General features: G+C 53.5%; 1 protein-coding gene across 3 annotated transcripts in view; it reads right to left on the bottom strand.

The window, feature by feature from the left end:
• VIPR1 (vasoactive intestinal peptide receptor 1) overlaps nucleotides 1–19,658 on the bottom strand; it is a 34,516-nt gene extending 14,858 nt beyond the window's left edge. For all 3 annotated transcript variants that reach the window (XM_010374310.2, XM_030935449.1, XM_010374311.2), the window contains exons 1-3: nucleotides 19,479–19,658; nucleotides 8,459–8,564; nucleotides 2,889–2,996 (exon numbers count right to left, since the gene is read on the bottom strand). In XM_010374310.2, the coding sequence (XP_010372612.1) occupies nucleotides 2,889–2,996; nucleotides 8,459–8,564; nucleotides 19,479–19,556 (292 nt within the window). In that variant the 5' untranslated portion in view covers nucleotides 19,557–19,658. The remainder of the gene's footprint in view (nucleotides 1–2,888; nucleotides 2,997–8,458; nucleotides 8,565–19,478) is intronic.
• Between the last annotated feature and the right edge of the window lie 1,511 nt (nucleotides 19,659–21,169).

Below are 21,169 nucleotides of genomic sequence, written 5' to 3'. Positions count from 1 at the left end.
TGGCAGCAATGTTTTCTTATTTATAGCATCATGATGCAGGTGGTGGGGGAAGGGAGGCATCCCATAGACCCCACAGACAAGGTTAACATAGACTGTACATCGAATTTTCTCAGCCAGAATGGCTCTCCCATATTTATTTTTTAAAAAATCTCCTCAAATATTTGAAGGTAGAGGCCAGGCATGGTGGTTCACGCTTATAATCCCAGCACTTTGGGAGGCCGAGGCGGGAGGATCACGAGGTCAGGAGATCAAGACCATCCTGGTTAACACGGTGAAACCCCGTCTCTACTAAAAATACAAAAAATTAGCCAGGCGTGGTGGCAGGTGCCTGTAGTCCCAGCTACTGGGATGGCTGAGGCAGGAGAATGGCATGAACCCGCGAGGCAGAGGTTGCAGTGAGCCAAGATTGCGCCACTGCACTGCAGCCTGGGTGACAGAGCGAGACTCTATCCCAAAACATCAATATAATAAAATAAAAGTAAGGAAGTGAGCCACCGTGAACATTTTGGTGCCTTAATGAGCTATTCCTCACCTGGCCAAACTCCCTCCTTCAGGTATTTTATCCAGCCTACGTAGATGACTTTTTTTTAACTCTCCACAATTTTTATCTTCTATAAGCTTTCTTTTAGCTTTTCCTGTAGAACCAGGTCCCTTCCTGTGGATAAACTTCTTCCCAGGTCTGTTATCTAAAAGGGTGTGAGTTGGTGTTGCCATCATCCCTACCCTACTTGTAAACTTCCTTCTTTGGAATTTCAGGTCGGTTGCCCACACCTTAATCTACTTGCTCAGGAGAACACCGTCTTTTTTCTGTTTTCAGTCCCTAATTGCAGTCTCCTATTTCTCTCCACCATTTTCAGAGACCAGGCCCACAGAGTGTGGCTGTGTAAGTTGTTCACTGTACAAGGGCACCTGGCTGATAGGCATATACTGCTTGCCACTAGGTGGGCTCTAGTGAGAGGTCATCTCTGCCTGAGGAAGGACTGACTTTTTCTTGTCAGTCCAAAGGCACCGTATGGGCCCCATTGATGCCGGCAGCCTCAGGGTTAGCTAGATGGTGGGCTGGAGTTCAGGTTCTCAAGGGCAGGAGCTGCCTTGACACATTCCAGCAGGGACAGAAGGAAGAGCCACGGGGAGAAATGCAGTTAGCAGAGTCTCAGGGAGAAAGGCAATTAGCAGGTGCTTCTGGATCAGAGAGAAGGCTGGTTTCCAGGCTCAGTGATGGCGTGCACTGTGAAACCTGCCAGAGGAGCTCATTGTTATCTGCCCAGGCACTGGGTGTCCCTGGAGGAGGTGGCCAGGCCAGGTGGGCATTGGCCTGGAATATGGCATGGCTGTGACCTTCCCAGACTCCTCAGGAGGGCTTTAAGGTCTTTCACCACTGAGGTCACAGCAGCAGGCACTTGGGGGCAAATCGGCTTATCCCAAAGAGACCCTGGGATCTACCACACATCCCCACTTTACAAGCAGGGAAACCGGGGTCCAGGGAGGAAAAGGCCACCTGGAGTGAGAGACGCATGAGTTCTGTTCGCTCTCTGAATAATTATCTAGGTTCTGCTCCTCATGAGTCCTCCCCACCCCAGGCCTGCCCCTCCCTCCATGCTCCCCACCCAGTCCTGCTCCCTCTTCCCCAAGGCTCATTAAACCTAAGCCTAGGGTGGGGCCTGCTTGATTCCTCCCTGCCTCAGTCACGCCCATTCCCTCCATAAAGTCTCCCACTTCTCTCCTGCACTGAGCTCACTACCTGAATTCAATCCATCATCATTTCCTGCCTGCCTTGTGATTGGCTTTTCCTGTTTATACTCTTAGAATACTTCCTTCTCACAGAAACCAGTTAGAAATAAAAACCTGAATTGGACTTTGTCAGTTCCCCGCTTAAAACCTCCCACTTCTCACTGGACTTAGGAAAAAGCTCAAGTCTTCGCCTCTGTCCTCAAGGCCCTGTGTGGTCTGGCCTTGGCCCGCCTGTCCCTCTCCTTCCTCCCCCACCCCGGCACTCTCCCTGCTCCAGCCACACTGGCCTTCACAGAGCTTCCTTGGATGCTTATTCCACGGGCTGTTGATTCTCTCTCTCAATTGTTTGCCTGGTGGCTCTTTCTCACCTCCAGGTCTTCAGATGGCAGCTGAAGTGTCACCTCCTCAGAGAGGGACTGTTTGTGAACCTCTGTCTTAAGTTGGTCCCCACTCTCCTTGCTCTCTCGTCCAGCACTTTTTATTATTGATGATACATCTGTTTATTTCCTTACGAAATGTCTCTCCAATGAGAACGCTAGCTCTGGAAGAGCAGCCCTGGGGGCTGCTTTATCCTCTCCCCACTGTGTTTGTCCAGCTCAGCGCCTGGCACACGGGTGGGTGCTTCATTCACTGCACAGAAGAATGACTGAATCTATATTGTAAACTTCTTTAATGACTCACTAGCAAGAAAGCCACATCCTAAAGGGGCTCCCCCTTTTCTTTTCTGCCTCATTCTGTGGACATTCTGTGGACATTCATTTAAGTGGAACATGACAAGGTGTGTAAGCAAAGTCATGTGGTGGCTTCATGGAGCCCAAGAGGTCATAGGCTCCAGGCATCAAAAGACTGAATCATGACCAGCCCAAGACAACAGGACTATGGGAGCCATAACTTAATCAAGTACCTGTCAGTCAATCAGTCATCAATTGTTGAGCAAATATTTAGTGAGCCTTTCCCATATGCTTATCTTTATGTGAAGAGCTAATCAAATCCCGTGAGTTCTTTAAAGACCCAGCACCATTGCCTCTTCTGCCAGGGAGTCCCTCGGATTGCTCCAGCCTCTTTGACCACTTTTCTTTGGCTTTCCACTTCCTTGAGAGGTGAGTCCCACGCCAGCCGGCACCACTCACCTCACCTTTTCAACCCAGGGGTCTTACCTTGAATGGGGGAGAAGAGCTTGAAGATGAGGGGACAGGCCAGGACAACAACCTGGCCCCGAGGGGTGGCTGGCCAGCAGGTGAGGTTGTCCCACATCTTGCTGCAGCCTATGGGGTAAGGCAGAGGACACATGGGTCAGCACAGTGCGGGTGCCTCCAGCCCTGGGGCCTGAGGCCATAGGCATCCACTCTCTTCCTCCCTCTGCCAGGCTCCCACCTCAAGGAGCCTCCAGTCTGAGAGGGAAGGCACAGGCCTGCCCAGGCTGCATGGGGCCTGTCCTGACTGGGAGGCAGGGAGGAGGCCTGACTACAGTTCCTTGGTCCTTAGTGAGGGATAGAGCGCCCCCTGGGGATGTTTCCAATGGCAGTGGTGGTTTTGATTGTTACAGCAATGGGGGAGGCCTCACTGGCATTTGATGGGCAGCCACCAGGGATGCCAGACAGGCAACTCCTGCACAATGATGAATTGTCTCACATTCTGCATGGCTTCCAGATGAGCCACTGGCCATATGTATAGGTGAAAACCTTTTGTAATGAACAGAGCCTAGACTCTTACACCATTTTACATATAAACACAAGCCATTTACTTTATTATTTATTTACTTATTTTTTGAGACGGAGTCTCGCTCTGTCACCCACGATAGAGTGCAGTGGTGCAACCTTGGCAACCTCTGCCTCCTGGGTTCAAGCAATTCTCCTGCCTCAGCCTCCCGAGTAGCTGGGACTATAGGCCTGTGCCACCACGCCTGGCTAATTTTTGTGTTTTTAGTAGAGACAGGGTTTCACCACGTTGGCCAGGCTGATCTCCAACTCCTGACCTCAAGTGATCCTCCCACCTTGGCCTCCCAAAGTGCTGGGATTACAGGTGTGAGCCACTGTGCCCGGCCAACACAAGCTATTTATTGCACAAGTTTAACATACATGGAGTTTTCCAGGAATGCAGCCACTGAGAAAAGGGAGGGAAGATTGTATTTTGTTTTGTTCTGAACTTCACTAAGAGTTGTTCAATGTTTTGGAAAACCATGATACCCATAGCAGTACTGCCTGTGATACTTGAGTCACTGATGCAACTACCTGTGTCCATCAGTCTGCATTTGTAGGCCTTGCATTCTCAGGGTTTATATTTGTAGGTACAACCTTCAGACTACATCTAGTGTGATTATGCTTGAATATGTACATGGTACTTTATTATAAATTACTTTCCTTTTAATATTTATCTTACAGTATAACTAGAACTTTATTTTTAATAAAGTGGACGGGCGTGTGTCCTGAATTTCATATTATGATAATAAAGGAGGCATTAGAAAATGTTTTGAGACTCTGTCTCCAAAAAAAAAGAATTACGTGCACCCCAGTATACTCATCACCCCATCATAGTCTCGCTCTGTCACCCAGGCTGGAGTGCAATGGTGTGATCTTGGCTCACTGCAACTTCCACCTCCCGGGTTAAAGTGATTCTTCTGCCTCAGCCTTCTGAGTAGCTGGGATTACAGGTGCCCTCCGTGACACCCGGCTAATTTTTATAATTTTAGTAGAGACGGGGTTCTGTCATGTTGGCCAGGCTGGTCTCGTACTCCTGACCCCAGGTGATTCACACCTGCCTCGCAGCCTCCCAGAGTGCTGGGATTACAGGCGTGAGCCACTGTGCGCAGCCCACACCTAGTTCTTGAACAACACAGATTCCCCCAATGTGGTCGGATTGTGAATTGTGATGGAGGGGAATAGTTAGGGAACAAATTCAGCAAAAACCCAATGGAGGCCGCATTCTCCGCCACAGCTATCAGCCTTGCAGAGCCTGGCCAGTGAAAGATGCACAGTGGGGTCTCCAGGGGTCTGCTTTAATAGGCACATGCAAATGCCATCATTTAGTCTGTTCAGGAGCTGCATGCCGCTGAGGGACTAGGACTGCTCTGGACCGTCCCATGCAGGAGGCTTAATTGTCTCTTTGCAATCCTGCCAGTCCCATAGATTTGCTCAGAAAACTCAACCCCTGAGCCAAAGTCAACGCCAGCTTGGCCAAGCCCAGCCCAGCCCAGCTCAGGTCCAAAGGTTCACAAGTTCCCAAGAAGGGGGTCTGGGAAGAGGAGGTGGAGGGACATCCTTACTTGGGGAAGAGGCTCGGGACTCTGTGTGTTGGAGTGGGCTGGCAGCAGCAAGGGGCACCTTCTGGGGCTGCAGCAGTCAGGCCACACCTATAGCTGAAGCCTGAGGAGGACCCCTGGATCCCCAGGGCTTGACCAGAGATTGCAGCCTCCCTTAGTCATGGACCCTGACCACTTTTCCCTGTCTTGAGGGCTCTTGTGGCCTCATGCTGGCTGCCAGTCCCTCTTCCATTCTGGGCCAGCCCCTCTGAAAGCTGAGTAGGGGCACTTCAGGTCAGTCAAACCCTGCTGGGGGTTCAAGACCTTGTTAAGAATACCAGCAAACACTCATATAACCTTTGCATGTGCCAGGCACTGTTCTAACCTCTTTGGATGAATGACTTATTTAACGCTTCCATTTTACAGATGAGGAAACAGAGGCACAGAGTGATTAGACAGGCAGCTCAAGGTCATGTTGCTGGTAAGCGGTACAGTATATTCACATGTTCCCACTCCTCTTGGTTGGAAGGGCTGTCATTTCTCTGGGAATTTTGCTGCTGCTGGACTTTGTTTACCCCTCTCTGACAGCACTGGGCATGCCCTGTTATGCAGACCGGCTATTGTGTCTGGGTGCCAGCTTGGGGTAAGGGTTGGTGAGGCAAGGTGAGGCGGGGCCTCTGCTGTGTCATTCTGTAGACTTGTGTGCACACAGAGATACACACACTGACATTTGTGCTGGTGGCCAGCACAGGCTGGGGAGTGAATCCGGGGCTGGGTCTCTGGCCCTGAGTTCTGCTTCACTGTGGTGGGACGGAAGAGAGGAAACCAGGCCCTGCCCTTGGGAGGCCACACTTGGCCTCAAGGAATCTTAGCACAACCAAGGCTGGGCTGTGAACTAGTGCTGGGGTGAGGGCAGCCAGCAGGGCAAGGGAGCAGGACGAGAGGCCAATATGAGGGACATGGTCTCGGAAGCAGGGGACGGGGTGACAGCCATGAACATACTTGGTACCTGGAATGGCCTGTTGTCCTGGGCTAGGCAATGGGAATATTTCCTGTGTACCTGCCCTAATGAGGCTCCGCAGGTCCCATCACACATGTCACCGGGCCTATAGAAATACAGGGCCCAGGCTGGCTGTGTGTGCCCACAGGTGGGGGTGTGCCCCCACCAGGAAAGCCCAACCCAGAGCTTGGGGTAAGGGTTGGTGAGGCAAGGTGAGGTGGGGCCTCTGCTGTGTCATTCTGTAGACTTATGTGCACACAGAGATACACACACTGACATTTACGTGCCAGTACACAGAACACCAGGCACACATGCAAACATGCACACATGTACACTTACCTGAACACAGGCAACAGACACAAGCAAATGGGCACAGAGAGACACACAACTCACAGAGACATACATTCAGAGAGACAGACATGTCTGGGTATACCACTGACACTCACACTGATAGACATGCAAGCCAACACACAGAGACACAGCACACTGGGCAGACACACCTAGGCATGTCCAGAGATGGCATGTGCCCGTGCTTAAATAGACACATACTTCTGACTCACAAAGATACTCAGAGTCAGACACAGAGCTATAGACCCCAGAGACACAGACGCAGCTCCAGACAGACATGGGCCAGGAGTGCATACTTAGATGTGCATGAACATGCACAGAGCCCTACACAAGGCCACGGACAGACTCATGGCCACAACCTATGCCTGCCCTTCTCTGCATCCTAGCCTGGCTGCTGGTGACAGGGTGTTGGCACCCAACGGGAATGCTGTGCCAGCAGTGACCTCATCGGAATCACGAGGCTGGCCTGCCCCTCGGCGTGGGAGGTGCGCAGTGGAGTCTAGAGTCTGGGCCGCTCGGGGCTGCCTATGATCCCACCGTTGGGGCCTGCCAAAGCCTGTCTGCACCTGGTCCTGGCTCCCTGCACTGGTGGAGTGGGGTGGGGCCTGTAGGTAGTGGGCAGGCCCAGCCACCCCTGGACCCATGCCTCAGTCTCTGGGCCGTAGAGTCAAGGGGTTGTCCTGCTTTGAGATCAGGGTAGGCAAAGCCCATCTGTGAGGCTACACTTACTCACTTACAGAGCAGGAGGCAGACAGCCTGGGCACCAGGGCCAAGAAGAGGGACCCGGAAGGGGCTACATAACTGTCAGCTTTAGAAGGTGGAAGGGGAACTAGGGAGCCAGGAAGAGGTAAAGATGCTCCCTGCTCCTGAGCAAGGCTGTTACATAAGTGTAAGCTCAGCCTCAGGGAGATAGCCTGGGATGGAGGCCCAGAATGAGCCCAGCCATCTCACTGCCTCCAGCCCAGACGTGCCAAGCTGCTGTCCCTGGCAGTAAGACTTGAACCTGCCAACCATGCCCCATTTCCCATGGGAAGTCTACCTCAGTGCCTCCCACCTTTCTAGACTCTCTGTTTCTCCAAACCTGCTCACCCCTCCAAGTCTGGTTCAAGTGGTACCAAATAATACCACCCGTTCTTACCTGGAGCTGCTGAGCCAGAAAGAGGGTGCTGTCATCTGTCCTGATAGCCCTGCTGTCCAGTCTAGGTAGCTGGGCACCACCCTTCACACTGCCAGGTGGAGCTCTCCCAGCCCCCTGAGGAGGAATGGCTGGGGCCCTCATGTGCTTAGCCTCTGGGGCTGACCTTGACTGGTCTCATCAACTGAATAGTGAGCTGATGGTTCATCTGGCCACTAAGGGTGGGTTGGGATGGAGAAGCCAGTGTTTGTGCCTGTATGTGTATGCTTAGGGGCTGGGCATGTGTGTGTGTGTGTGTGTGTGTGTGTGTGTGTGTGTATGTGTGTGGTGTCACTATCGGTCCTCTTGGTGTGACAGAGGCAGAGCCTGGGGTTGAGAGGGAGGGGTGAGCCTAAGTTTCCAGGCTGAGTATTGGCTGTGGTGAGTATTCCACATCTGTCCAGATAAAACTTGTGCCCTTTCTTGCTCTGGACCACTAAGATGGCTTTGAGCTTCCATGCGGTCCCTGTGGGGGTCACATATTGTGACTGAATGTCCCTCTTCTTCCTTTGAGATGCTAACAGTACAATGTTATAATCTTGGAGTATGGTATTATGGGGCTAGTTCTCCCTATGTCAGCTCCTGACAGCCTACCCTCATTGGTCACAGGTCGCCCACCACGCAGCATGCTGGGCCTTGTGTCCTGGGTGGGCTGGCCGCCATGGAGATCTTCACTTTTCCTGGAGAAGAGGGATAGGGAGCCCCAGAGGCAGAGCTGGCTCCATGTACCTTTCAGAACCCCGATTTAGTATGTCCTCCTCAGCTGCGGCTGGGAGCTCCCCAGACCTGGGGTGGGAATGTGGAAGCCTGTTAGCCCCTTTCTTCTTCCATCTGGCTCCCCAGCCGCTCCTCACCATCATCCAACAAATGTGGAACGAACGTGACTTGGATCTCAGCTCGAGACATGAGGAATCATGGGCTCCCTGGGGGCATGTAGCCCCCCCCCCTCTGCCCATGGGGGCCTCACCTGTTGTCTCATTCTCCAGCTGGGCCTCCTCCAGGCACTGCTTGTGCTGCACCTCGATCATCTGCACATAGTCACACTCCTCCTGCAGACTGGCTGCCTGGCCACCCTGGGGACAAAGACAGGGAGGGCCCATCAGCCTCGTTCATAGACTCAGGAGCACCAGGCCCAGTCTCTGGATGCACCTGCCCTCTCCCTGGAAGAGATCCAAGTTCCATATGGAACCCAATACCAACCCCAGACTGAAACCTGAACCTGACTCCAACCTGTTGTCCATTGCCCCCAAACCTGGGTCGGCCCTGAGGACCCTGCCACAGCTTCTTGATGGCTCCCGCAATAGTGCTGCAGCTATAACTGCTTTGTCTCTTTGTGGGTGGCACAACTCCAGATGGCGGCAAGAGGGCCTCCCCTTAGAGGCCTGAGCTGGCCCTCTGGACTCTGCCACTCTCCAGCTTGGCTTAAGAGTCTGTCCCTGTCTCGGTCTCCCTGATGAGTGGGGCCAGCTCATGCTACTACTCTGTTATGTGGAGTTGGATCCTGGTCTCTGGTTTCCAGCGCCAGCCCCAGGAAGAATCTAGGAGTTTAGCTGTATTTTCCAGCTGCTGTCATTCCGGGATTCTGTGCTCAGTCCCCTGGGCCACCAGGCTAGGAAGGGGACTCTGGCCTTCCTTGCCCAGATCTCACCTGTCTCCTTTTTAGTTTCTAAATAATTCAAGCTATACCAGATCTACTGAGGGTAGGGAGGTTTAAGGAAGTAAGAGAGCACCTCTAGGATACCACCAGGCCTCCCCTGTCTCTGGAAAGTGAAGAGAAGGGATGGAAAAGCCCAAGCTTCTCCCCTGCTCCTCCCTGTACCCTGGCCAGGGATCAGGGGTGGGTCAGACCAGGGTGACTGGGGACACTGACCTTGTGGAAGACATGTGAGTGGGGGTGATGGCTGTCTGGGAACAGCCAGAAAAAAGTAGGTCTTGGGAGCTCTTAGATGGGTTAGGGTGGGTGAAGGCCTCCATGGAGGAAGCGTTGGGCTGGCAGCAGCTTCTGCGTCTTTAGAAAAGTGGCTGCTGGTCCTGGCAACCCCACACCAGTTTCCTTATCTCTGCCTGGGGAGAATGTTGGTTTCCACCAGGGCCATAGGAGAGAGTCCAGCAAGACCACTCCAGAGTCAGACATTCTCACTGTCTCCTCCAACTTGTCCTTCCCACCCTGCGACAGGATCCTTACCTCCCTGGGCCTCAGTTTCTCTGTAGGCTACATGGGCCTCAACCACCTCCCCTGCTGACTTAGAGATTTCTTGAAGTGGGTCTGTGGGAAGAACATAGGTGGGGGACCTTCCTTTAAGGAGGGCCCTCTTGGCCTGTAGGGACCAAAGTGCTTAGTACTTTGACCATTGTTTTAAGTAAATCAGCTCCATTTACTGGGATGTGCATCCCAGCTGGCAACCAGCAATCCATTGCTGTGGTGGGAGAGGGGTCCGAGCTGAAGCTGAACAACTCAGTGCCTAAGAGGCTGCACAGCCAAGTCCCTTCCACCCCAAACAGCTCTCTCATTCCTGTTGAGGGCTCTCTGGTCGAGCTTCTGTCTCACAGGTCACCTGAAGGCCAACACTCCCAGAAGCAGTTAGCACCATGGTTGACCTCGTCCAGGTCCAGGTCCAGGGAAGGCCTCCCTCTCTAAGACTCCTTTAGATTTCCCCAGAATCCAGACCTCACCTGTGTTGCCCTGAAAGCTGCACAGTGAACATGAGCTCCATCTTGCACCTTTACCAGCCAACCGGGGTAAAGACATTAGCTGGTAAGTCATTTAAAACATATTGAAAGTAACACAGTTGTGTGATGGAGCATGATACAGTTATTCGTGTAACTGTTAAAAGATAGGAGGCTTCAAGGAAACTGTGTCTGTGGTTCCTCTTTGGGGTCACGTGCTTCCTCTCTTTTCCATAAGGGTTACTCAGCCTGAAATGCTCAAGACACTCTGTCTCAAGGGATTTGTGGGTGGTTCATCCTCAGGTATAGGGGGAAGAGTGGCCAGGTAGATCTCAGAGGTGGCTTCTGGAAGAGGAACCTGGGTACTGGCCACCCTGCCTTGTATCCCATCATTGGTCTGTCTTGCCTGTCTTGGAGCACGTTTCTCACCAAGGTACCATCCCAACCCCATTTCCCACCAGCAATAGGGTTCATTCTACTTTCTGGCCCCTTTCCAGCCTCTCCTGATTCTCCTGTCCATTCTCACCTCTCATGACACTGTAACCTGAAAACAGGATGGATATTAGTGGATATTTATTGTTTCTGCCTTCCACCATCCTTTACTCTCTTCTGGTGCCATGTTCTCCTCTGTATCTAGGAAACAACCTCCTTCCCTACCTCCAGTTCATGGAGTGCTGATGAACCCTCTTCCAGGGGATTGACATGTGACCAAGGCTTAAGTCAATCAGAGCATTCCTGGCCACAGTGCCTGACACATAGCCCGAGTCAGGCTACTCAGAGCCAGGAGGCTCACTCCTGGGACTTTGGATTAAGTGATTAAGCAAGTGAATTTGCTTTTTCCCACTGGACTGGAAACCTTAAAGGAAGCAAGGGCTCAAACTTCTGCTGTCTTCTTCTTGACAAGTGGAACACAGGAATGAAAACTACACAGCTGAAGGCAGAATAGAGAGATGGAGAAAAATCAGGTTCTCTTAATATTGTCTGGGTCTGTGAATGCAGCCATACCTGAAACCAGCCCTACTGCTAGCAACATGAGCTGATGCCTTGCCTTTATAGCTTGGCTCAGTTGAGTTTTCTGTTGGTCGCTGTAAACAAAAGTGTCCAGCCTTGCCCTCTGAGGACAGGACAATGGACGCCCTCACTTTCTGGGCCATCTTAAGCCAGGACTGTGGCCATGTAGTTTGCCAAGAAATATTTGTTTCCCAATCACCATGGGTACCTAGGATTTCTGGCAGCTTTGGCTTACAACTCTCTGAGGGTAGAAGAGTGTTGGGTCAACTTCTCCAGCCAACTCTGCTCCCTCAGCTGCACAGACACAGAGCCTTTCCTTAGAGGCAGTTTGGAGAGAAAGGAGGTTTGGGTACTGAAGCCTGTGGTGTTTATGAAAAAGTGGGTGTGGTCTGGAAGATGAGCTCTCTCTTTGTCACAATTTAGTTTAGTGTTGAGCCCTATCTGGGGAGGGGTAGAGGAAATGGAGAACCAAAGAGGGACCTGAGCTGACCCCGCAAATGCACATTCCCAGATGGGACCTAAGTCCCTGACCGCTGGTCTGGACTGCATCAGTCCTCCACAGCCTCGCCTTGGGTCCTCTGGTCAACCATTGCCCTTTGAGGGACTGGGCCAGGGCAGCTCCCTCTAGTCCTTATCACTGAGGAATTCAGTCAGACTTTGGACTTCCTCTCCCACTTATTTATTTCCCTATTCTAAACATCCTCATTATCCCTCTGGACTTCAGGCACACAGAGAAAGCTTGAAAAATTCCCTGGCTGAATATAGCCAAGCCTACTGATCTTGGGGAAGTGTTCCAGGGTGGGATATAGCTAGCGTCTGGGCTTCCTACAGAATGGGTATGCTGTACTCATTCTGTAGAGGTAGGTCATGGAGGATGTGCGAGTTAGACAATTAGAAGTGGAGTAAGAGCACCCCAGAAAGTAGAGCAGCGTGTGCGCAAGCATGGAGGCGTGAAAATGCCTAATGCATGCAAGGTTGTGAGAAGCCTGGTGTAGCTGCAGCAAGGAGTTCCAGGGGCATCGGGAGACAAGTTGAGAGATGTAGACTGGGGTAGGATTGGGAAGGGCCTGGAATGCCAGTTTTCAATGTGAACTTTCACTCCTGGGCCATGGGGGCCAACAGAGACTTGAACCAGGAGACTGAGGATGGGGGATGCACATTTTACAAAGATCCCTCAGGTTGCAGGTGGTGGGGCTGAAAGCTATTGCACCAGTCTAGGCAGGAACTACTGAAGCCTGGGCAGGACAGTGGATACAGAGAAGAGGGGGCATAGAGAGGAGGGGGCAGGTGGAATGAACAAGACTTGGTTAGTTCCTGTCTCCAACTAGACTCAGGATTCTCCTGCCAACTCCCTGTCGTTCACCTCCCACATCCAGCTAACACCATGGCAGAGGACAGAAGAAGATCAGGATGGAGGAGATGCTGTGGACTTCTTCAGTCTTGCCTGGGTCCCTTCTGGGCTTAGGAACTCCTGTCCTAAAGAAGGTGCTGAGAGCCCAGCCTGGCCCAAAACTCTCCAGCCTCAGCTCAACTGCAGGGTCAGGCTGTCTTTAAGCTTACTTTTTGGAGCTCAGTCTGGCACAGGAATTGGTGAGGGGCTAGAGAGAAAGCCCTGCTTTTGCCTCTCCATGTGGGGTTCTCTGAGATCTGGAGCAAAAGCTAGGTGTGGTGATGGGGGTATGGGTGAAGATGCTGGGAGTTGTAGCTGTTAGATGCAAGGGGCTCTGAAAGACAGAGTGGGCCATGCTCAGGTTCGTAGGCCATGTTCAATCTCCTCAAGGGAAGCCTGAGACCACAGCTACTGCCTCGAACCAGAAGCCCCAGCCTCATCATCTGGGGCCAGGGAACTAGGGCAGGAGGAGCCAAGTAGCGCAGCAGGAAGCATGAGTCCCTCTGAGGAGCAGCTGGTCTCTGAGAGGAGCACAAAATGCAGCAGACTGGATAAGGTGAGGCAGGAGAAAAAACTGTCTGCAAATTACCAAGCATGCGGAGCCTCCATGGATGATTTGTGCTTCCGAGGTTTGTCAAGAGGGCTATTTTACTTTTTTCCTGCCTGCGACTGTTAATGAAGGCAGGGGAATGGGAATTAGAGGACAGGGGGCTCAGGAGTGGTTCCATTTACCCTCTCCCCCATGACCCCAGCCCTTTGCAGAAACCATCTCATATCTCATGACTTATTTGCTCTACTCGGCCAGCCCCCTGCTGAAATCATGGGGTAAAAAAGAGACACGGGGGAATGGAGGAGCCAGAGAGAAAGCAGTGTGATCACAGGCACACAGGACAGCAGCCCAGCTTCCCATCCTTACTGGCTTTTGCATGTGAGTGGGCGAGGACGTGCAGACCTTGTAGTTGGGAGGCAAGAAGGGAGAGAGGAGAGAAAAAGTGGGAGGAGGGAAGGGCAGGAAAGGAGCAGGTAAAGAACATACGAAGGTAAGTTGGATCACGGGATCCAGGAGTCACAAAAGAAAGGAGAAACATGCTCCCAGCTTTGCAGAAAGCACTAAAGGAAGTCAAACTAAGACTTCCCCTCACTGGAGCAGCCTGCTAGGGTGATGGGAGTGTGTAATAGTTTGACCTCGGCAGTGGTGACACAGGTGTACACATATGTCACAATTCACTGAGCTGTCAATTCAGATTTGTGCATTTTACTAATTTTAAAAATATCTAAAGTCCCAGCACAGCATGGACACGCCATAGCCCACCCTGGAAGTAGTAGTCCCCTCTTCATGAGGTGGCAGAGCCTAGTTCAGACCACAGTTTCCAGAATGAGACTGTCTGCCACTTCCTGGCTGGATGACTTGGGCGATTTATTCAACCTCATCTATAAAATGGGGACAACAACAATACCACCTACTTCTAGAATTGGGGTTGAGGGTCACATGTAAAAGACACCAGCCAGGCACCAGGAGCATTAGCAGTGACTGTCAAAGCTCTAGTCGTCCTCATGCCAGGCTGCCCCTGCCGTCCACACCCAAGCCTAGCCACAGCTGTAGTGCCTTGCATAACCCCAGGCAGGCTGAAGTTCCTACCTACTGATAAGTGCCAGCCGTACCCACCAGAGGTCTCGAGTCTGCCAGTTAGCTTCGCCCTGTACTGCTTTCTCTTCTCTTCCTTGTTTCTTTACATCCCTTTGCCAACAGCCCAAAGCTTCCCTGCTGCAAATTCTTTTTTTTTTTTTTTTTTTTTTTTTTTTGCCAGCCTCACTTCCTCTTGGGGAAGGCTGAACTCTGGTAGAAGAGGAGAATGAGAACTGTTGTGTGAGGGTTGATGGGGTTGGGGAGGAAGAGGGGGAGACAGAGGGATACAGGATTGTGCTTGGGAGAAGAAGAACTTTCCACATCTCAGATTGATATCAAGACAAGGGCTCTCATAATTAGCAGAACCCGAGCGCAGACATTCAGCTTGCTCTCATCTAAGGGTTCTTCTTGGAAGGTTTCTTTCAGGGGCGTGAAGCCTTTATTTGCAGAAGAACACAGGCTAAGCATTTAGTTTAAATCCTTTGTTGCTTGTTTGTGATCCTGGCCACACCTAGGAAACTGAGTTTGCAGGACTCAGCTTATAAACACAGTGCCTGTGGGTGACATTGGTGTTGGAGCCACCTGCAGAGGGCTGGACTCCAGCACAGGTAGCCACAAGGCTATGAGTCCTTAGTACATGGAGGCTGGTTGGTGACCTCTTCCCCCTCCTCTGGTGACCTGCTGTGCAGGAAGAACTTGTTCTGAAGTTAGGTAGTAGGAGGCATTTCCTGAGAGATAATGGGCAGCATGAGATGGGCTGCATGAAAAGACTAGGTCCTGCCCAGTGGAGCCCAGCCTGACTCTCACTGCCAAGACACCTGGCTTTCTCCCTTCCAGCTCGCTGGACAGTCCTGTCAGACACAGACATGAAACTCCTGCGAGAAGACCAAGCCCTGGATAATATCACCACTCATCCTGTGGCGCTTCATTACATTCCAACTGGGGATATTTGAAAGATATTAAGCAATTCCTGTCAATTTTGTTAGGTGTAATGACAGTATCATAGTTATATAGAAGAGTGTCCTTTGGTTTCAGAGATGCATTCTGAAATGATTTGGGGTAAAAGGTCAGGAAGTTTATAATTTACTTTAAAATACTTCAGCCCAAAAGCAAATGAAGCATATATTAATTGTTAGATGTTAACAATTGTCAAACCTCGGAATTGGGTATTTGCGCGTTCAGTATAATATTCTCTCTGCTTGTTTATACATTTTCACCAAAAAATTAAAAATTTGAAACACTATACATGTGGTGGAGAGATTAAACTGCTTTTTCTTCTTCAGAAATAATTCTAAGGGGCCAGGTGCGGTGGCTCAGGCCTGTAATTCCTAGAACTTTGGGAGGCTGAGGCAGGTAGATCACCTGAAGCCAGGAGTTCGAGAGCAGCCTGGCCAACATGGCGAAACCCTGTCTCTACTAAAAATACAAAAATTAGCCAGGCATGGTGGTGGGAGCCTGTAATCTCATCTCCTAGGGAGGTTGAGGCAGGAGAATCGCTTAAACCCGGAAGCTGGAGGTTACAGTGAGCCAAGATCACACCACCACACTCCAGCCTGGGTGACAGAGCAAGACTCCATCTCAAAAAGAAAAAAAAAAAAAGAAAAGAAATACTTCTAAGTTATGTGAGAGAGTTTGTACATACTGACATTTTCAATAGGTACAATAAAAATCATTTTGTATTGGGAAGTCAAATAGGGTAAGGCAGAATCTGGGTAAGGCAGAAGCGGTTAAGAAAGGGACTAGGCTTTGCATAGTCCCCAGGCCCCATTCCCTGCTCCATGGCCAAAGGGGCCACAGTGAAGGGTCCAGCAATGGCGGAGTTGTGGCAGGTAGAGGTTAGCGCCCCTACCCTTGTCTCATGGCCCATGATGGATTTCCACTGAGGCTGCCCACGGTGTGAAGGCCCATCTGCTCTGAGAGGCCCCATTGCCTACCTAGGCCTGGAGTCTTACCCCCAAAATGTTTTGGCCACCTCATGAAGACACCTCCCCTAAGCCCACGACTCCTGCCTGCCCTGGGAACCCCTGGGCAGATGAGGGCCAGAAATAGCTGTGTAAGGTTCCACAGGGCTCCCAAGCCGGGGACGGAGGAGAAGGGATGACGGTCACACAGTTCATATAGCCACCTTCACAGCCTTTACCTCCTTGAAAGTTCACAGAAGTCCTGCCTGAAAGACAAACTCCATTTCACAGAGTTTGTCTGGTGCTCCAGGGGTAGATTATGTCCCACTCAGGAGGCGGAGTTGGCTCCAGCCCAGCCCTCTCCTCTCGCTTCTCCTGCACACTGGGCCGAGGCCTCTCACCTTCCCTTTTGTGGTGAGGAACCCGAGGCCCCTCCACAGAGGTTAAAGACGTTCCCAAGGTCAAGCCATTGCCATGGAGTGGAGTGAGGACCAGCTCTCCTGTCCCCAGCCTGGGCTCCCCAGGGATGCCCTACAAACCTCAGAGAAGGCCTAGTCTTAGTGCACCAGGATGGGAGGGTGGAAACTTCCAAAGGGGCTTGCTTTTCCAGCATGGTACCCTGGGAGCCCTGGCCAGGCCTCACGGAGGTGGTAACCTCACTTGAGGAGGAGCCTGACCCAGATGCAGCCATGTTTTCCAGAGCTCATAGGGTGGCCTGCTGGGGGCCAAGAGGGCCTGGGCAGCTGTGGTCAGCCTCTGGAGAGGGTAGAGTCAGGTGGCAGGGGCAGCAGGATGCCGGTGGCAGGGTGAGGCCTTCAGGAGCTGGTGGCCACTAATCAACCTCAGAGTGGGGGAGAAGCCAAGCCTCTCCCAGCTCCTGGGACTTCTCCTTCTGGGGCCAGGCCCATTGGTCCTGTCAACAGAGGCTGTTTTATGGTTTAGGGTGAAAGATTGGCTCATCTGGTCAAACTCTTCAGAGAACCGTCCTGCTTCTTCCAGGGAGCCTCCACTGACTATTCCTCTCAGCAACCCCTCCCCCGGTTCTAGGAGACTGTACCCCACATCCATCTGGGCCCTTCCTCCTAAGTCACTGGGTCTAGTCTCCCATACCAGATAGAGAATTTTCCCAGGAGGAGGCCTGTGACTCTCCTCCCCCAGCCTCGTGCTGGGCATTGCCCTGAGCAGCTCTGCTTCTGGATGAGGAGTCCCTGTGGCTGCTGTCTGGGGGGCAGGGGCAGTGGAAGGCTTGACAGGTGACCTTGGGGCAGACTTCCTCCTCTGAGACACTAGAGGTTTTCTTTCCTTTTTTTGCCTCCCTGTTCAGAGATTTCCCCTTTCCAGGCTGAAGTCACGGCATCATAAACAAGAGTGATAAGGCCTTGGGCCTTCAACCTGAACTTTGCAGCTGCCATTTTATGACTCTGATAACTCCTGGCACCCCCCCCCCCCCCGCAACCCCCACTGTCACACCAAGTCCAGCTAGAGCAGCATTGCCTGGTGTCCATTCCATGAGGGAGTGATTGGTAGCTGGCGGGTAGGAAGGAGAAGCAGGGAGGGAAACAGGGACCCCTCACTTCAGCCTGCCCTCACCCAGTCCTGGTTGAGTCCCTTCTCCTCTCTCTGTGGACCCAGCTCCTGCACTGGACTGTAAGGAATATGGGAATATAGAGACCCCAGCCCCTGACCTCATAGGATGGCCAGAATAGCCCAGCCTGGGAGGTGGGTAGGGCTGAAGGGTGGAGTTAGAGGGGGAAGGGTCGAGTTGGTTGGAGCAATCAGGGAAGGCTGTCTGGAGGAGGAGATAGAGTTGGGCACTAAACGAATAAGATGTGGAAAGACGGGGGAGGGTAGGCATTAGAGGGAGGAGACAGATTTGGGCTGTCTCTGAAGTGTGAAGCAGAAGTGGCCTGATGTGAAAGGAGGCCTTTCTGAATCCACTCTGCCCCTGAGCTCAGAAGCCTCTCGGGATGGAGGAATGGGGTGTCAGCAGTGGTTCCAAGATCCCTGGCTCATCCAAGAAGAGTTTGAGTGTCTTGAACCCGGGGTTGGGAGGGCCAGAGGGTTGTTGGAGAGGCCCGGAGGCTTCATGCAAGTTGTGCCAGAGCTGTGGGCTCTGGGACAGAGTTTGGTGAGACTTTGAGTGCTCGAGAGGTTGGTCTCATGGCTGTCATGGGTGGAGGTGAGGCTCCTGCCAATTGTCAGAGGTCTGCTCCTAGGACAGGCAATGAGCTTCCCGTGCCCAGGGTGCTCAAGACATCTGCTAGATGGAAACACAGAGATTCCTGCTCCGGTGGAGGTGATGGTGAGGGAAATGATCACGGGAGAGAATGAACTAGATAATGAAGATTCCTCACCCTCGCCCAGCCAAATTGGAGTGGGCATTTAAGGCCCTACCTAAGCAGCAACTCTAGATTATTCAAGGTCTGGGGTAGGGAGAAAATCAACCTCTGTCTAGGTCTAACTGGTGGCAGACAGATGTGGCTCTTGTGTCTCTGGACCTCACTTTGCACCATCTGTAAAGTGGGCTTCAGCAGACTCAATGAGTGCTGAGGTCTTCCCTGTTCTAGAGTGAGATGATCCATGCATCTCCTGCCTCAATCTGCCTCATGGCCCAGGTAAGCCATCCACAGATACACACATCACACCCACACGTGGGGCACACGAGTACACATGTATCCAGAGCATACACATACCCATGTTGAGAGGAAGCAGAAGTGGGAGGAAGAGGGAGGCCACTGCTTGTTGGCATTGGCTTCCTGCTCAGCTCTCTCCGTGCACAGGCCTGGCCCCTCCTGTTAACCACCACCTTTAGCCCCTCACTGCTCACCAGCTTCCACCTTGGGCTCTGGTACCTTTTTGCTCTGCTCAGTGGGAGGGCACAGGGAGGGATGTGCCTGTCACTCACCTGATCCCAAGAACCCCTTCTCAAATCCTGGGGCCCCCAGCACTGGTTCTGCTGCTGACACCTCCAGACAGTCACAGCACACAAGGACGGCCCTCACATCCTCCCTCTCACCTGCGGTGTACCAAACCTTCCATCTCAATCGGCCGCAGTACCTGACCCTGCTCCCACTGACCGCCCCACCCCACTGCTCACCGGCAACCACCACAAGAAAGGCAAGTCTGGGGCCCACTCTTCCCCACTGCCCCTCCACTGATGCTGTGCCTGCTCCGGGCTGCTCTGGGAGGGACTGGGCACCACCAATATCCCAGCCCTCGCGTCTAGGTTCGGTCTGGAGCGGTGGGAGGAGGCGAGACGAGGTGCTTGATGTCCCCTATTCCTCCTACACAGACACTCGCACTGATGGCCCGGCTCCCGCCGTCCCCCACCTCCCCCACCTCCCGCAACTCCCAGGCTGCCGGGACTCAGGGCGGCCGGGCGAACACTCACCGCTGGCCCAAGGGCGCAGGCGAGGGCGCCTGCCAGCACGCATAGCCAGCGGGCGGGCAGCGGACTTGGCGGGCGCATGGTCTGCCCTGAGCCCGCGGCGGGCGGCCCCGCGCGGGCAAAGAGCTGGCGAGCGGCGCACCAGGCGGGCGATGGCCGGGAGCCTGGCAGAGTGGCGCTGGCGCGGTGGCCCCAGAGCTAAGAAGCGCAGCTCAGGGCTGGGGGCGGGCCCCGGGGGCTCGTCTGACGGGCGGCGGGTCTAGCCAATGAATGGGTGGAGGCGGGGCCGCCGCGCAGGTATGGGGCGGGGCTGGGGCCCCCCTGCGAGTGAGGAAGCTCTGCTCTCCCTTTGCCAATCCCACACCTCGGTCTTCCGTCGTGAGACATTCATAGGCCTTCGCCCCTTAAGGCTCATCACCTGGGAATCTCGAGACCCGAACACGTCCCATCCTTCCATGCTCCCACCTCCGTACGCCCCCTCAGCCCCACCCCAGGGCGCTCCTCACGTCTGCCCTCGGAGCCACCTCCTCCAGGAGGCCTCCCAGCCAGCCTCCCCATTTCCCACCTGTGCGCTTCGGAGGGCTCCTGCGCGCAAACCCGATTACGAGACATGAAGTGCCACTTATCTTCCCAGGCTGCGAGCTGAGGCCCAGCACGTGACCTGGGGCTGAGAGAGATCGGGTTGTTTGATCCATTTTCAACAGCCCGGATTCATCCTTCGCGCCGAAGAAGCCGGGCGAGAGGAAGCGAGGGCTCGAAAGAGGCCCGACTCTGGATTCCTTGGTGTTCCCTACTCTCGGGTGACCTGACCGAGCGCGTTCAGTACCTGCTGGGTGCCCTGGCCCTTCAAGCCTCGGGGGACCTGCTCCAGGGAGGATGGGTTGTCCGCACCCTCGCAGGTCTCGACCAGGGCACCTCCCCAGGGAGGCTGGGCTGCAGCGCCCTCGCGTGGGGAGCGAGGTCTGCTCCCAGCCCGCGGGCCGACTCCGCAGCTGACCTAAAACGAACCACAGACCTCCTCCTCCTCCTGAATTTTATATTTTACAGCTGGGGATACTGGGGTGCAGAGAGGGGCCAGGACCCTGGCCACCTGCCTCTGGTGCTGAGCTTCCAACGCGCGGCGCCTCGGCCTCCGGGTGACACCGGGCCAGCCCCTTCTCTCGTTTATTCTTCCCTGGAACAGGGAGCGGGGTCACCAGCTCTGCGCCCTGGGAGCGCGTCTTCTTGTGGACCAAGAGCAGGTGGCTGCTGGCCCTCTTTCTACGGGCTCGAGCCTGCACAATCGAGGCTGGAGGTCTGGTCGCGGCGGCAGGATAGGGTGGCTGGCGGAGCAGTGTGATAAAAGGCGGGGCGGAGTTCGGTGGAGAGGCGGAGAGGGCAGCGGGTCCCAGCGCCCTGAGCAGAATGTGCCGCTACCTGAAGGAGGTCCCGCGCTAGGCTTTGGCTGAACAGCAGGCGCGCAGGAGCTCCCTGAGGACCCACCAGGGCTTCCCTCCCTACAGCGAGGGAACGTCGGGATGCTGCCATGGGTTGGACTTGAGGGGAGTCGGGGGAAAGCCGGGAAGGGATGAGTGCCCTGGCCCTTTCTTCAGGGCGTGCTTATACTTTTTTCTACTCTCTCTTCTTTCTCCCCTTTCTTCCTCCCTTCCAGCATTCCAGCCCCTGCACTTGCTCTTTTTCCCTTCCCCCCTCCC

The sequence above is a fragment of the Rhinopithecus roxellana genome, chromosome 1, assembly GCF_007565055.1.
Source record: "Rhinopithecus roxellana isolate Shanxi Qingling chromosome 1, ASM756505v1, whole genome shotgun sequence".
Taxonomy (NCBI): domain Eukaryota; kingdom Metazoa; phylum Chordata; class Mammalia; order Primates; family Cercopithecidae; genus Rhinopithecus; species Rhinopithecus roxellana.
This window is presented reverse-complemented; position numbering and strand designations above follow the sequence as displayed.